General features: G+C 38.2%; 2 protein-coding genes across 2 annotated transcripts; both read left to right on the top strand.

Annotated features, from left to right (window-relative positions):
- The first annotated feature begins 326 nt into the window (after window positions 1-326).
- On the top strand, window positions 327-2,220 carry LOC124189811 (serine/threonine-protein kinase/endoribonuclease IRE1-like). Its single transcript, XM_046582284.1, has 5 exons — window positions 327-381; window positions 630-807; window positions 880-1,537; window positions 1,597-2,069; window positions 2,127-2,220. Exons 1-5 carry the CDS (start codon window positions 327-329, stop codon window positions 2,218-2,220), a joined length of 1,458 nt encoding a protein of 485 aa, XP_046438240.1.
- Window positions 2,221-4,923: 2,703 nt separating this feature from the next.
- On the top strand, window positions 4,924-6,044 carry LOC124189810 (serine/threonine-protein kinase/endoribonuclease IRE2-like). Its single transcript, XM_046582282.1, has 4 exons — window positions 4,924-5,238; window positions 5,304-5,809; window positions 5,886-5,992; window positions 6,039-6,044. Exons 1-4 carry the CDS (start codon window positions 5,033-5,035, stop codon window positions 6,042-6,044), a joined length of 825 nt encoding a protein of 274 aa, XP_046438238.1. The 5' UTR covers window positions 4,924-5,032.
- Window positions 6,045-12,597: the final 6,553 nt, after the last annotated feature.

Here is a 12,597-nt window from a genome sequence, read left to right as displayed (position 1 = left end):
TCATTTTCAAATGGATAAAGATAAAAACTGCCCCCACAAAGGAAAATTTTTTTTATTTTTAATCATTCTTATCAAAGTTATTATTTAAAAAAGTGCACTTTACTTTTTGAGAGGGTTACATTTCTCGCTCTAAAGACAACACTCTTCAGTTAAATGTGAAGCAAATTAATTTGGAGTATATTTTAAGGAAAAAAGCTTTTCGTTTGTTAGAATGTTGAGGTGAAATTCTTTTCAAACGAATTCCTTCAAAAACCGCAAAAAATGGAATCAGCTGCTGATGACTTGCTGAGACAAAACCAAATTTAAATTATGTCTTATTATCAAGAATGACGGAATGGCTGAATGAAGGTACCCAGTTAATCGATTTCGAAATATACAAAGGTAATAAAGGGGGCTACAAAACAACCTATGTATGCCATTGCTACGTGCTTATCAAGTTATCATAAAAAAGCCAGATAAAAGAAATTTTATCACTAAATTTAATGTGAAAGTGCTGTAGATACTGTCATATATTTCTCGCATCAAATACCACACCCTTGAGTTGAGCGAAAGTTGACCTTTAATTAAGTGTTTCTGGCAAATTAATTCATTTGTTGGCATGCTAACCTTTGATCGTAAAAAGGTTTTAGGGGTGGGAGGTTTTGCCACTGTATTCGAAGGTACTTTACGGGATGGAGTGAAAGTAGCCGTCAAACGAATTGTTGTAGGGGATGCCGCAACCAACGAACAAGAAGAGAAGGCTCTAAAAATGTTAAATCATCCCAACGTCATCAAATTATTTCACGTGGAGGAGGACCTAGACTTCAAGTATTAAAAAAAAAAATCAAACAGTTTTCTAATTAGCATACTTGAAACTTTTCCAGATTCAATTTTTCATAGAATGTTCGCACTTGAATTGTGTGATGCCTCATTGGACCAACTATTTCTGAAAGAAAAAGACCCCAAAAAATACAGTGGCCCGATGCCACCACAAATAGAAGTTCTTCTTCAGTTGGCTAAAGGACTCGAGTACATTCATCAAATGGGATTAGTCCATCGTGACATCAAGCCACATAATGTACTTATACGTTTGGATTCTACAACCCAACGAGTGGTGATGAAGTGGGCTGACTTCGGTTTGAGTAAAAAAGTCAACGAAAGGGGAACATTCACAATGAGCGGAGTGAGGGGAACACACGATTATTTCGCACCGGAAATATTGAAATTACTGGACGACGATCAGATCGCTACTGATAATGAAGATAAGAAGAGAGGAACAGTCCAGAGCGATGTATTCGCAGAAGGACTCGTCTTTGGCTATTTCCTTTCGAGAGGAGTTCATCCCTTTGGCACCACAAGTCATCAAATTCAAAACAATTTACGAACAAATGAACCAGCCAATCTTCCCAGTAAGTCGAGTGAAAGCTTATTACAAAAACTTTCCGGTATAGAAACGACCAACATTCAGAATACAATCACAAGAATGTTAGAAAAAGACCCAAACAATCGAATTACTTCGTCTGATGTCGTTAATCGACTCACCGAAATTATCCTGAAGGTATAAGGCAAACGTTTTCTTGACTTTTACCATGCAATAAACAGTTTTTTTCCTTTCAGAATTCACAGCAGTTGTTCACTTTAATTGCAAAGGGGAACCCAATCGTGGAAGAAATCGAAAAACTGATTCAAGAAGGTTTGGATGTCAATGCCAAAGATGAAAAAGGATTGACACCGCTTTTACACTTAGTAAAAAGCGAAAAGATAAGTGAAAATTTGGTAAAAATATTTATTCTCTTGATCCAACACGGAGCAAACGTCAATTCACTGGACAGCAACGGCGAAAATGCTCTCCTTTTGTGGTGCAAAAATCGCGAACAATATCAAAACAAAAGCTTTTTGACAATACTCAATCTATTTGTTAAAAATGGGATCGATATCAATTGCAAAGACAAATACGAAAATAATGTTCTCATTTTATTGTGCAGATCTTATAGAATCGGAAATCTAATCGACATTATTCGACTTTTGATTAAAAATGGGATCGATGTCAATGGCAAAAACATATACAGAAATAATGCTCTCACTATACTGTGCCAATATTACAAAAACAAAAATTTAATTGACGTTATAAAATTGTTAATTAAAAGTGGATTCAAAGTGACTAAAGAAACGCGTGACTATTTCCAGAGAAATTATGAAGAAAAAAATCGCGATGAAATCTTGCAATTACTTCATGTTTAAACAACATCCAGATTAACCGACATACTATAACGAATGGCCGCCAGTTGATTAGAGTAGAAGAAGGTACCGATTAAGGTAGCGGATTCGATAGAATACTTGAAGAAGATATACGGATAAATTGCGCAGACGCGCTGGATAGAATTTAAAAAAGCGGCTGGTGACGGAGCAACAATTTCAGGACAATGACAGGATTAAGGAGAGATTTAAAGAAACGATAAGGAGCAAAGTGGAGCCAAAGAGGAAAAACAGTTTCAGCGGGGAAATTGAAAAAGCGGAAAGAAATCTAAGCGGAAACGATTGGGACAACACCAGCAAATCAAAGTTGGGTGTATTTGGATTTCGTTTTTTCGCCATGAGCCTAAAGAAGAATCGCTTGAATAGGCATATGCCCCGGCAAATGTTCGAAAAGGCCGAAAAAAGATTGAAGAAAATTAAAGAAGAAACGTTTAGCATCAAACGTTCGATGCCGGCGTCGCCTATTTGGCCAACCATCCAGACGCTCAACACAAACCTGGAACTGCTGAATATTTTCGCTTAAATTTAGTTACGGTTATGTCTCTTCGTGCGTTCAATCCAATTTTCATAATTCTATATTTCATTGAAAATCAAATAAAATCATTTTTGCTCCAACATGATTTCAAATGAATTTTAATACGATCTGCATCGATTTTTCTGGCAGGAATAGTGGTGTAGATAAGTAGAGCAGTATTCATTCAAGCAGTCAAGCTAATAAAACCTGTAATCGAAAGGTGTTCTGCTGTTTATCCTGTGGAGAAGTTATGGCCTCTGCTGATCGAACCAGCGCCCGCTGGTTTCGCCAGTACAAAATTCTACAACTGGCAAATGTCGATAATGAGCTGACGTCGAGTCCCGTGTCGACCTGTACCCCGGAATCAGCCAACTATTCAGACCAGCTCAACAAAAACCTGGAACTCTTGTCCAACGCAGACGATAAATAATTTTGCTTAATTTCCCTTTTTTTTTCGATCTCGCATTACGTTTCCCATTTGTATGATTCTAAACAAAGAAAAGAAAATAAATAAAATAAAATAAAAGTTTTGCTCTAACCCCCTTTGCCTAGGAGACAAAGTCAACAATTTGAATTAATCTCGATTATAGGTACCGTAAATTGATTTCTCACGATAACACTGATTTGTAATTCAGGAGATTGAGGAAACCGACAACGGCTGCCATCTATCGAATTGACAAGCAAGTGCTAGTGTGGCGGCAAGTTCGTCTTGGTAAGAAAATGTTCTAGTTGCGCTTTGTTTCAAGTGTGGAAGTTAAACTACTTTTGATTAAATTTGATTTGTTTCCCCAACAGACAAAGTTGTCAGTACAAAACCAAGCCTGATCTGCAGTCGTTCTATAAATAAATTATTAAATAAAGCCTAACCCTGACTGAGGTCACAGAAAACGACTAGAAAAAACAAAATATTGCAAAACAAATCTGTCCTCATGTTTTCTAAGAATTCTTGGATAAGAAATCCTACCAGCCTTTCAAGTATTTCAGTTCCTTAGCCTAAATTAGTGACGACAAAGTTTCATCAAATGATCAAAGTTTCATCTAAAAGTAAATTGATCATGACATAGTTATTTCACGCAAAGGTCCCTTCTGGAAGAAACTGTCCAAAGACTCCGCAAAGTTGAGTCACATCCATCCGATTCCATGACGGGGTCCAATCTGAACTTTATCTACACCGCACGCGTGACTTTTGCGCCAGATAACGTGACTTAGAAGACGGGACGTCAACGCCCAAAATGCTCAAGAAACCGAAGGTGACTGTCGAGGGAGTTCAGGACCTCAAGGCATTTTTGGAGAATAAAATCACCACACTTGTTGTCTAATTCATTGCCGCTAGATTTTTATGTCAACTGTTTCAGCAGCGATAACAGATATAACAGTTGAAAAGTGAATCCTAGCTGATGGTTGAAATGTCAGAATTCAAATGGTATAGGCCAATATATAAGAGATCTAACGCTGAAATTCTGAAAGTATTTGGCTAACAAGGTTAAAATCATTGGGCTCCTAAACACAACAACAAAATTTTTTATTTCTTTTGAACATTGAAGAGGGAGCAAATTAACTATAGACTATAGTCGCCATAGAAAAAAAAATACAGAAACTGTTGATGAGTTGCTAATTTTAAAAAATTACAAAAATGACGCGTGTTATTAAGTATCAAGTAACGGCTGAAAAGATACCGGGTTAATTATTTTCAAATGGATTAAGATAAAAATTGTACCCACAAAGGAAAACATTTTTTATTTTTAATCATGCTTATCAAAGTTAATTTTTAAAAAGTTCATTGCAGCCTACTTTTTTGGGGGGTTACATTTCTCGCTCTAAAGACAACACTCTTCAGTTAAATGTGAAGCAAATTAACTTGAGTTTCTTTTTAGGGAAAAGCTATTCATTATTGTTATAATGTTGCGGTGGAATTCATTTCAAACGAATTCCTTCAAAGACCGCAAAAAAATGGCATCAGCTGTTGAGGACTTGCTGAGATAAAACCAAATTTTATGTCTTATTATCAAGAATGACGGAATGGCTGAATGAAGGTCCCAGTTAATGGATTTCAAAATAGTCAAAGATAATAAAGGGGGCAACAAAACAACCTATGTATCCCATTGCTACGTGCTTATCAACTTATCATAAAAAAAAAGATAAAAGAAATTTTATCACTAGATTTAATGTAAAAGCGTTGTAGATACTGTTATATACTTCTCGCATCAAGTACCACACCCTTGAGTTGAGCGAAAGTAAACCCATATTTAAGTGTTATGGCAAGTTATAAATTCATTTGTTAGCATGCTGACCTTAGATCGTAAAAAGATTTTAGGAGAGGGAGGTTTTGCCATTGTTTTCGAAGGTACTTGGTGTGAAACTAAAGTGGCAGTCAAACGAATTCCTCTAGAAAAAGCCGCGAGTAATGAACGAGAAGTCAAGGCCCTACAAATGTTGGATCATCCCAACGTCATCAAATTATTTCACATGGAGGAGGACCAAGACTTCAGGTATTTTAAAAATTAAACAGTCGAATTAGCATTCTTAAAACTTTTCGAAAATAAATATTTTATAGAATTATCATCCTTGAATTGTGTGATGCCTCTTTGGAAAAATTGTTTCTCAAAGAAAATGACCCGAAAAAATATCGCGGCCCAATGCCACCAGAACTATACGTTCTTCTCCAGTTAGCTGAAGGACTCGAGTACATCCATCAAAAGAGATTAGTCCATCGAGACATCAAGCCACAGAACGTGCTCATCAGCTTGAATTCTACAACCCAACAAGTGGTGATGAAGTGGGCAGATTTTGGTTTCAGTAAACGTGTCAACGAAAGGGGTTCTTTCTCGATGAGCGGTGTTAGAGGAACATACGATTATTTCGCACCGGAAATATTGAAATACCTGGACGAGGTCAGTTCTAATGATAACGAAGTTCAGAAAAGAGGAACAGTCAAGAGCGATGTATTCGCAGAAGGACTCGTCTTTGGCTATTTCATTTCGGTAGGGGTTCATCCATTTGGCACTACAAGTCATCAAATTCAAATCAACTTACGATCAAATGAACCAGTCAATCTTCTCGGTAAGTTGCATGGAAAACGAATAATTGTGAATATCAATTTAATTTTTGTCAAACGTAAATTTCTGTTTTCGTATAGAAACGGGGGAAATTTGTAACATAATCAAAGAAATGTTAGAAAAAGACCCAAAAAATCGAATTACTTCGTCTGACGTTGTTAATCGACTCACCCAAATTATCCCGAAGGTAAGGCAAAAAAAAAAAAAAACTTTACAAAAATGTTTTATTCCAGTTTTAACTAGTACTAATTTTAACCAGTTTTGTTTCTTTTATAATTCACGCGAAGTCACGGAAGGAGGAGGAACAGAAAAAGATTGAGGAGGAGATTATATTGAAAGAATACAAGGCAAAACATCAGTCGCCGGCCAGTGCCTCTTCATCTCATCGCCGTAGGAGTGAAGGAGAGCGCATTAAATCTTCTTCGAAAACCGAACATTCATTTCTCAAACCTGCAATCCAGCCACCGCGACCACAGCGACAAGGCTTGCTCAGTCGGAATAAATCGCATTGGGATTGGCAATGGGAGCAGCAGCAGCAGCAGTAGCAACAGCAGCGTTGATGGTGGCCGGCACAGTGACGATGTATATATACGTATCTCGGTGGACGATTTCGCTTCGAATCATTCCAATGATCAGGGAAAAGCCGACCATGAGCTGGCCGAAATTTTGCAAAATTTGCGAAGTATTCCAGAAATCACACAGCTAAATGTTAGAAAAAGACCCAAAAAATCGATTTACTTCGTCTGACGTTGTTAATCGACTCACCCAAATTATCCTGAAGGTAAGAAAAAAAAAAAAAACTTTGAGAAAATATTTTCTTAATTATTATTAATTTATTAAGCATGAACAAGTTTTTTTTTTCTTTTAGAACTTACAGCAAATGTTTACGTTACTAGCGAAAGGGAACCCAATCGTGGAAGAAATCGGAAAACTGATACCGAGAAGGTGCGGGTATCAATGCCAAAGATGAAAAAGGATTGACACCTTAAAAACGGTTTTTTTTTTTTTTAATTATTATTACGCTTAGCAGATAGTAAAAAGATAAGTGATAATTTGATTGACATAGTTATAGTCTCTTTATCCAACACGGAGCCAATGTCAATTCACTCGACAGCAACGGTAAAAATGCTCTCGTGTTCTGGTGCGAAAATCGTAAACAAAATAAAAACAAAAGTTTTTTGCCATCACTCGACTTTTCATTGAAAATGGGATCGATGTCAATTGCAAAGACGGCAAAGACAAATACGGATATAATGATCTCACTTTATTGTGCGCATTTTATGAAAAATAAAATTTAATCGACGTTAGGCCTATAACATTTTTAATCAAAAGTGGATTCAAAATGACTAAAGAAACGCGTGACTACTTCCAGACATATTATTTAAAAAAAAAATCGCACTCAAGTCTTGCAATTACTTGTTTAACAACATCCAGATTAACAAGCACCCTGTATAACGAATGCACGAATGGCCGCCAGTTGATTTGAGTAGAAGAAGATAACGATTACGTAGCAGATTGGTACTTGAAAACAGAAGACAAAGAAGATACGGATTTATTGCGTAATAAACAACTAGATGGAATTTAAACAAAAGCGGGTGACGACGGAGCAACAATTTCAAAAGAAGTTTGCGATGCTTTTGACAAAATGGATCAGATGATTCGACAAGTGATTGAAGCCTGAAAGGAATGTAAGAATCGTGTAAAGAAGAAAAATATTACGGGAAGGATTAAGAAAAGAATTGAAGAAACGATATAAGGAGCAAAGTAGAGCCAAAAATAGAGAGGAAAAACAGTTTCAGCGGGAAATTGAAAAAGCGGAAAGAAATCTAAGTGAATGCAACTTGGGTGTGTTTGGATTTCGATCGAAAGGTTGAAGCAAATTAAAGTCGAAAATGTAGAGAGGCATGCAGCAATTCCAATCGATTAACTAGAAAAATCCCTTCGACTGACGTTGGAATCCTGCGCCAAGACGCATCACTCCGTTAATATGCAAGAAAAATCTGCGTGAAGATGAAGTATCTCCTGACATTAAGGAACTGTTTAAGGCCAGCGAAGGCGATACGGTAAATGGAGGGAAAATGTGAGCGCATCTTATTAAATGACAATGGTTGGCATCAAAACGTCCTAGTCCCGTGTCGCCTATTCATAACCACCCAGACGCTCAACACTAACCTGGAACTGTTGAAGATTATGGCTTAGATTTAGTTGTGGTTATGTCTCTTTTTGCGTTCAATCCAATTTTAAAAATTCTATACTTCATTGAAAATAAAATAAAATCATTTTTGCTCCAGCATGAATTCAAATGAATTAATATATGATCTGTACATCGATTTTGCGTTTTTTTATTAGCGGGGGGAGGGAGGGGGCTTGGCCTGTTCTGCAAAATGCAGCGAGGGGCTGTCCATATATTACGTAACGCAATTTTTCACCTTTTTGGACCCCCCCTCCCCCCCTTGTCACGGATCGTAACAAAAAAACAGACACCCCCCCTTCTAATTACGTAACAAAAAACAAAACCCCCCCAGTGAATTTAAAAATACAAAATACAAAATTTTCTTGATTTAAAATGATGACTGGCATAACGCAAAGTCTGAACTGCAATGACGACAATCATTGAAAACCTATTTCGACATTCCCCTGAGGGCTTTGCTCGATCATTAGCTTCTCGAGCTCAGCACTCAGGGGAATTGTATTTCCTGTGTTTATTCGTGGGAAACAAAAAACTAAACAGACGAACCATTTTAGTTACATTTTAGCGTGGGAAATCGATATTTTTGCCACTGTTTTAACTTTTTTTATTTGAAAAAAATTTTCGGCCTTGCTACGTAACGTTTTCAAAACTCCCCCCCTCCCCCCTGTAACATTTCGTAACACTTTTTGCAACCCCCTCCCCCCCCTCATCGCGTTACGTAATATATGGACAGCCCCCGAGTTGCTTTAAGCGATTCGTGGAAGATGCAGGACGCAAGTTGTCAACAAACGTCGGTGAAAATAGTTGGCAGGAATAGTGGTGAAGACAAGTAAAGTAGTATTCAAGCAGTCAAGTATTCAACAACCTATAATCGAAAGGTTTTTTGCTTTTTAACCTGAGGAGAAGATATGGCGTCTGCTGATCTAACCAGCGGTAAGTATAACAACTTCAACAACTTAAAAGAGAATAGTAAATTTAAAGGGCGCGCGAGTTTATAGATTGTACGATTGTAGTGGTTAACTTAGTTGGTGAATTCTTACTGGTTGAATAGAACCAATAACTAGGCTACTGTTTCAATTATTAATTGCAATAAGAAAGAATCAAATTTAGATTGGTTAAACGACCTCTAATTCCTTGTTTTCTAGCCAGTAATTCTGCAGCTTCCGTGGTGACGCAATCGGGGGCACCAACGGCGGGCACTACCAAGGCAATTTCAGTCGAGAGCCAGCCAACTCCATTGCCTAACGGTGATCTCGCAAAGTCCACTCTTGCCTTCACGCCGCCTACGTCACAGGGGAAAAAGGAAAAGCCATTTCCGGGCTCAACTGTCCAACAAGCCAATACTTCGAAGCCGACCAAAGCGCAAACTCAACAACAGCTCAAACACCACCACCATCAGCAACAACTGCAACATCCAACAACTGGAGTGCCTTCCGGTACATCTGAAACGGCACCAGCTAAAGCAGCTGTCGCCCCTGTTCCTCCATCTGGTATTTCTTACGCCAAGATGGCCCAACAAAACAAGGATCGATTGGAACAAATGGCTCGCGAAGTCAAGGAGCGTGAGCTGGAGCAGGAACGTGAAAGGAGGAGGGTTGCCCAAACGAAGTTGGCAGCTAATCAGGGTAAAACGGGCTCGCGGCCGGGTTTGCCAGGTCGAACACCCGGCGCTGCAGCCCCGTCCACAAACTCTTCTAGCCAGGGACCAGCAACTGTCCAGCAGCAGCAACAACACCAACATCAATATCGCAACGATAGGTGTAAAGATAAGCAGGCTCACCACGTCAATAATATGGGCATTGAGGTTGGTGGTTCCCGTGACCGCTCCAAGTCTCCTTGAAAAGGTTAATTAACATGCGACGGCCAAGGCGACGGCGAAGTAAAGAGTGTGAAGGGAATAACTGGGTCGGACTTTTTGTTACAATTTCGAAAACGCATCTGCCTGACTGCCTATTACACACAACAACTTGTATTTTGCCACCAACCGCACCCCCATCTCTACCGTTCTCTCTCTCTCTCTGTATATGTCTGGTGTGTTGTGGGTGCAAAAAAAAAGAGATGAAAGAAAGGAGGAGGTAAACAAAAAGAGTTTGGTTGAACCTTGAACCCAATGTGTGTCGAGGTGCTTCTTTCACCATCGTAGAAAATCAGAACACTCGTGGACGAATTTATCCGATAGATCCATTTAGGACTTGACAAATTTATTTTCTTCATTTTGATCGTCATTCTTTGCATTAGGAGTCAAGATGTATTATCACACTGATTAATCATCATTTAGGAAAAAAGAACCGTTTCAATCGCTCGATTTATCCCTTCTACGCCGCAACCACCACCGTCAACAACAACAACAACCATATCTTCACGCGTGTAGGGAGAGCTCTTTTCTTCTCATGGGGAACAGGGAATTGAATCGTTCAATTGGTTGCTCATCTCGCCAACGGGGGTTGAACTTGTTGCAAGATTCTTCTTCCCCCCTTTCACATACACATTTACGCCACACGGTTAACATGTTGTCTGACCTTTATGTAACCTTTGTTTCAAATTTCTCCTTTTTGCTGCCACATTCTTTGACTTGGACCTTGTTGGGATTTTTTGTTTCACACTAATTGGAAATAGAAAAAGACGTGTAGTGCAATGGATTTTGCCAGCGTTTTGGGGAGGGAGGGAAAGTCCCGGGATAGGCGAAGAGAAGAAAATAATTATTTTCTTGTTAGTCCTTTGTTGATGCTTCAAAAAAATGTAGATTAGGGACGAGAAATGTTGACAGAAATGAGACGAATTAATTGGAAGAAGAAAAAATACTAGAAAATACGTTGTTTATAGTCGATTTTGATTTTAAACAACGTCGAACAACTTTTATTTTAAAGTCTTTTGTCGTAGGTTTTGGATACATAACGCTCTCTTCATTCCTGGCCCCTTCGCTGACTAATTCATTTTGTCTTCATCAAATGATAATTCTGTCTTTATATTTTTTGTTTATTCGTATATGCGCTGCCGCAACCAACCCTAAAAAGGGGATCGATATCAATTGCATAAACGAATTCGGATATAATGATCTCACTTTATTGTGCGCATTTTATGAAAACTAAAATTTAATCGACGTTATAACATTTTTAATTCAAAGTGGAATCAAAGTGACTGAGGAAACGCGCGACTACATCCAGAGAAATTATTTTGGAAAAAATCGCAATAATGTCTTGCAAACAACATCCAGATTAACAAGCAACCTATAACGAATAACCGCAAGTTTCGGTAAGTTGAGATGGAAAAGGTGCCTGATTACGTAGCGGATTGCATGTAATACTTTAAAACAGAAGACAATGAAGATACGGATTTATTGCGCAGACGACTGGATAAAATCAAACAAGCGGCTGACGATATGGCAGCACTTTTAAAAGAAGTTTGTGATGCTTTTCATTCATTTGGGAATCTAATTCAACAGATAATCGAAGCCCTAATGAAAAGCGAGCATGTCATTACGAAGAATATTACGGACAAGATTAAGGGGATGATTGAGGAAGCGATCAAAAGCGAAGAAGAAGCCAAAATGAAAAAGGACGACGAGTTCCAGCAGGAAATTGAACAAGCGGAAAGAAATGTGAGCGAAAAAAAGAGATACTGGGAAGACACTTGGAAATGCAAGTTGGGTGCTTGGCTGGCATTTCTCGTCCACGAGTTCCAAGAAGAATCGCTTGAACCTGCCCGACAAATGTTGAACGAAGCGTAAGACGAATTGAAGAGAACCAAAGAAAAGGCCTCAGCCCGTAATAGAGACAAAATCTCAAATAAAAAGATTCAAATCACTTGGAAAGATGTACGAGTTGATGTGAAGAAAACTTTAGACAGAAATGAAACGCTCGAAATCCTTGAAGGTGATTTGAAATACATCGTGCAGTTACATATCACGTGGTTGTGCATATTTTTGATACAACAAGAATTTATTTTGACGTGGTGAATTCTCCAAGGATGACCGACTTTCAGCCAAAGTAAAAAATGTAGAGAGAAATGCCATTCCAATTGAAAAAAAAAAAAAATTGGAAAAGTCACTTCAACTGACGTTAGAATCCTACGCTAAAATGTACGTTCGTGTACGTTCAAGTTAGCGACAAAAAATCTGCGTGAAGATCTGCGTCTAATGACATTAAGGAAATGATTAAGGTCGCCAAAGACAATACGGAAAATGGAGAAAAAATGTGAGCGCATCCTAAATGGAAATGTGTTGGCATCAAACGTCCGAGTCTCTTTCTTTTCACATTGCGTTAAAAATTGAATTTTTATGATTCTAAACAAAGAAAATAAAATCAAGGTTTTGTTCTAACTATGCCTAAGAGAGAAGTCAATTTAAATGAATCCCAGTTATAGGTAAATTGATTTCTCACGATAACTCTGATTCGTAATTCAGGTTATTTAGAAAACCGACAACGGCTACCATCTATCGAATTAACAAGCAAGTGCTGGTGTGGCGGTAAGTTAGTCTTGGATAGAAAATGCACTAGTTGCACTTAGCTTCGTGTGTGGAAAGTGTGGAAAGTTAACTAAATTTTTGAATTTAATTGTTGACCCCACAGACAAAGTTGTGGGTACAAAACCGAGCCTGAACT

The sequence above is a fragment of the Daphnia pulex genome, chromosome 3 (assembly GCF_021134715.1).
Source record: "Daphnia pulex isolate KAP4 chromosome 3, ASM2113471v1".
Lineage (NCBI taxonomy): Eukaryota > Metazoa > Arthropoda > Branchiopoda > Diplostraca > Daphniidae > Daphnia > Daphnia pulex.
This window is presented reverse-complemented; position numbering and strand designations above follow the sequence as displayed.

What these genes read in the sequence shown, in the direction of transcription:
- LOC124189811 (XM_046582284.1), top strand. Translation starts at nt 327, where the DNA reads ATGACGGAATGGCTGAATGAAGGTACCCAGTTAATCGATTTCGAAATA. An exon ending in CGATTTCGAAATATACAAAG is followed by an intron (nt 382 to 629) that starts GTAATAAAGGGG and finishes AAAAGGTTTTAG; the next exon opens with GGGTGGGAGGTTTTGCCACT. An exon ending in TCACCGAAATTATCCTGAAG is followed by an intron (nt 1,538 to 1,596) that starts GTATAAGGCAAA and finishes TTTTCCTTTCAG; the next exon opens with AATTCACAGCAGTTGTTCAC.
- LOC124189810 (XM_046582282.1), top strand. Translation starts at nt 5,033, where the DNA reads ATGCTGACCTTAGATCGTAAAAAGATTTTAGGAGAGGGAGGTTTTGCC. An exon ending in GAGGAGGACCAAGACTTCAG is followed by an intron (nt 5,239 to 5,303) that starts GTATTTTAAAAA and finishes AATATTTTATAG; the next exon opens with AATTATCATCCTTGAATTGT. An exon ending in TGAACCAGTCAATCTTCTCG is followed by an intron (nt 5,810 to 5,885) that starts GTAAGTTGCATG and finishes GTTTTCGTATAG; the next exon opens with AAACGGGGGAAATTTGTAAC.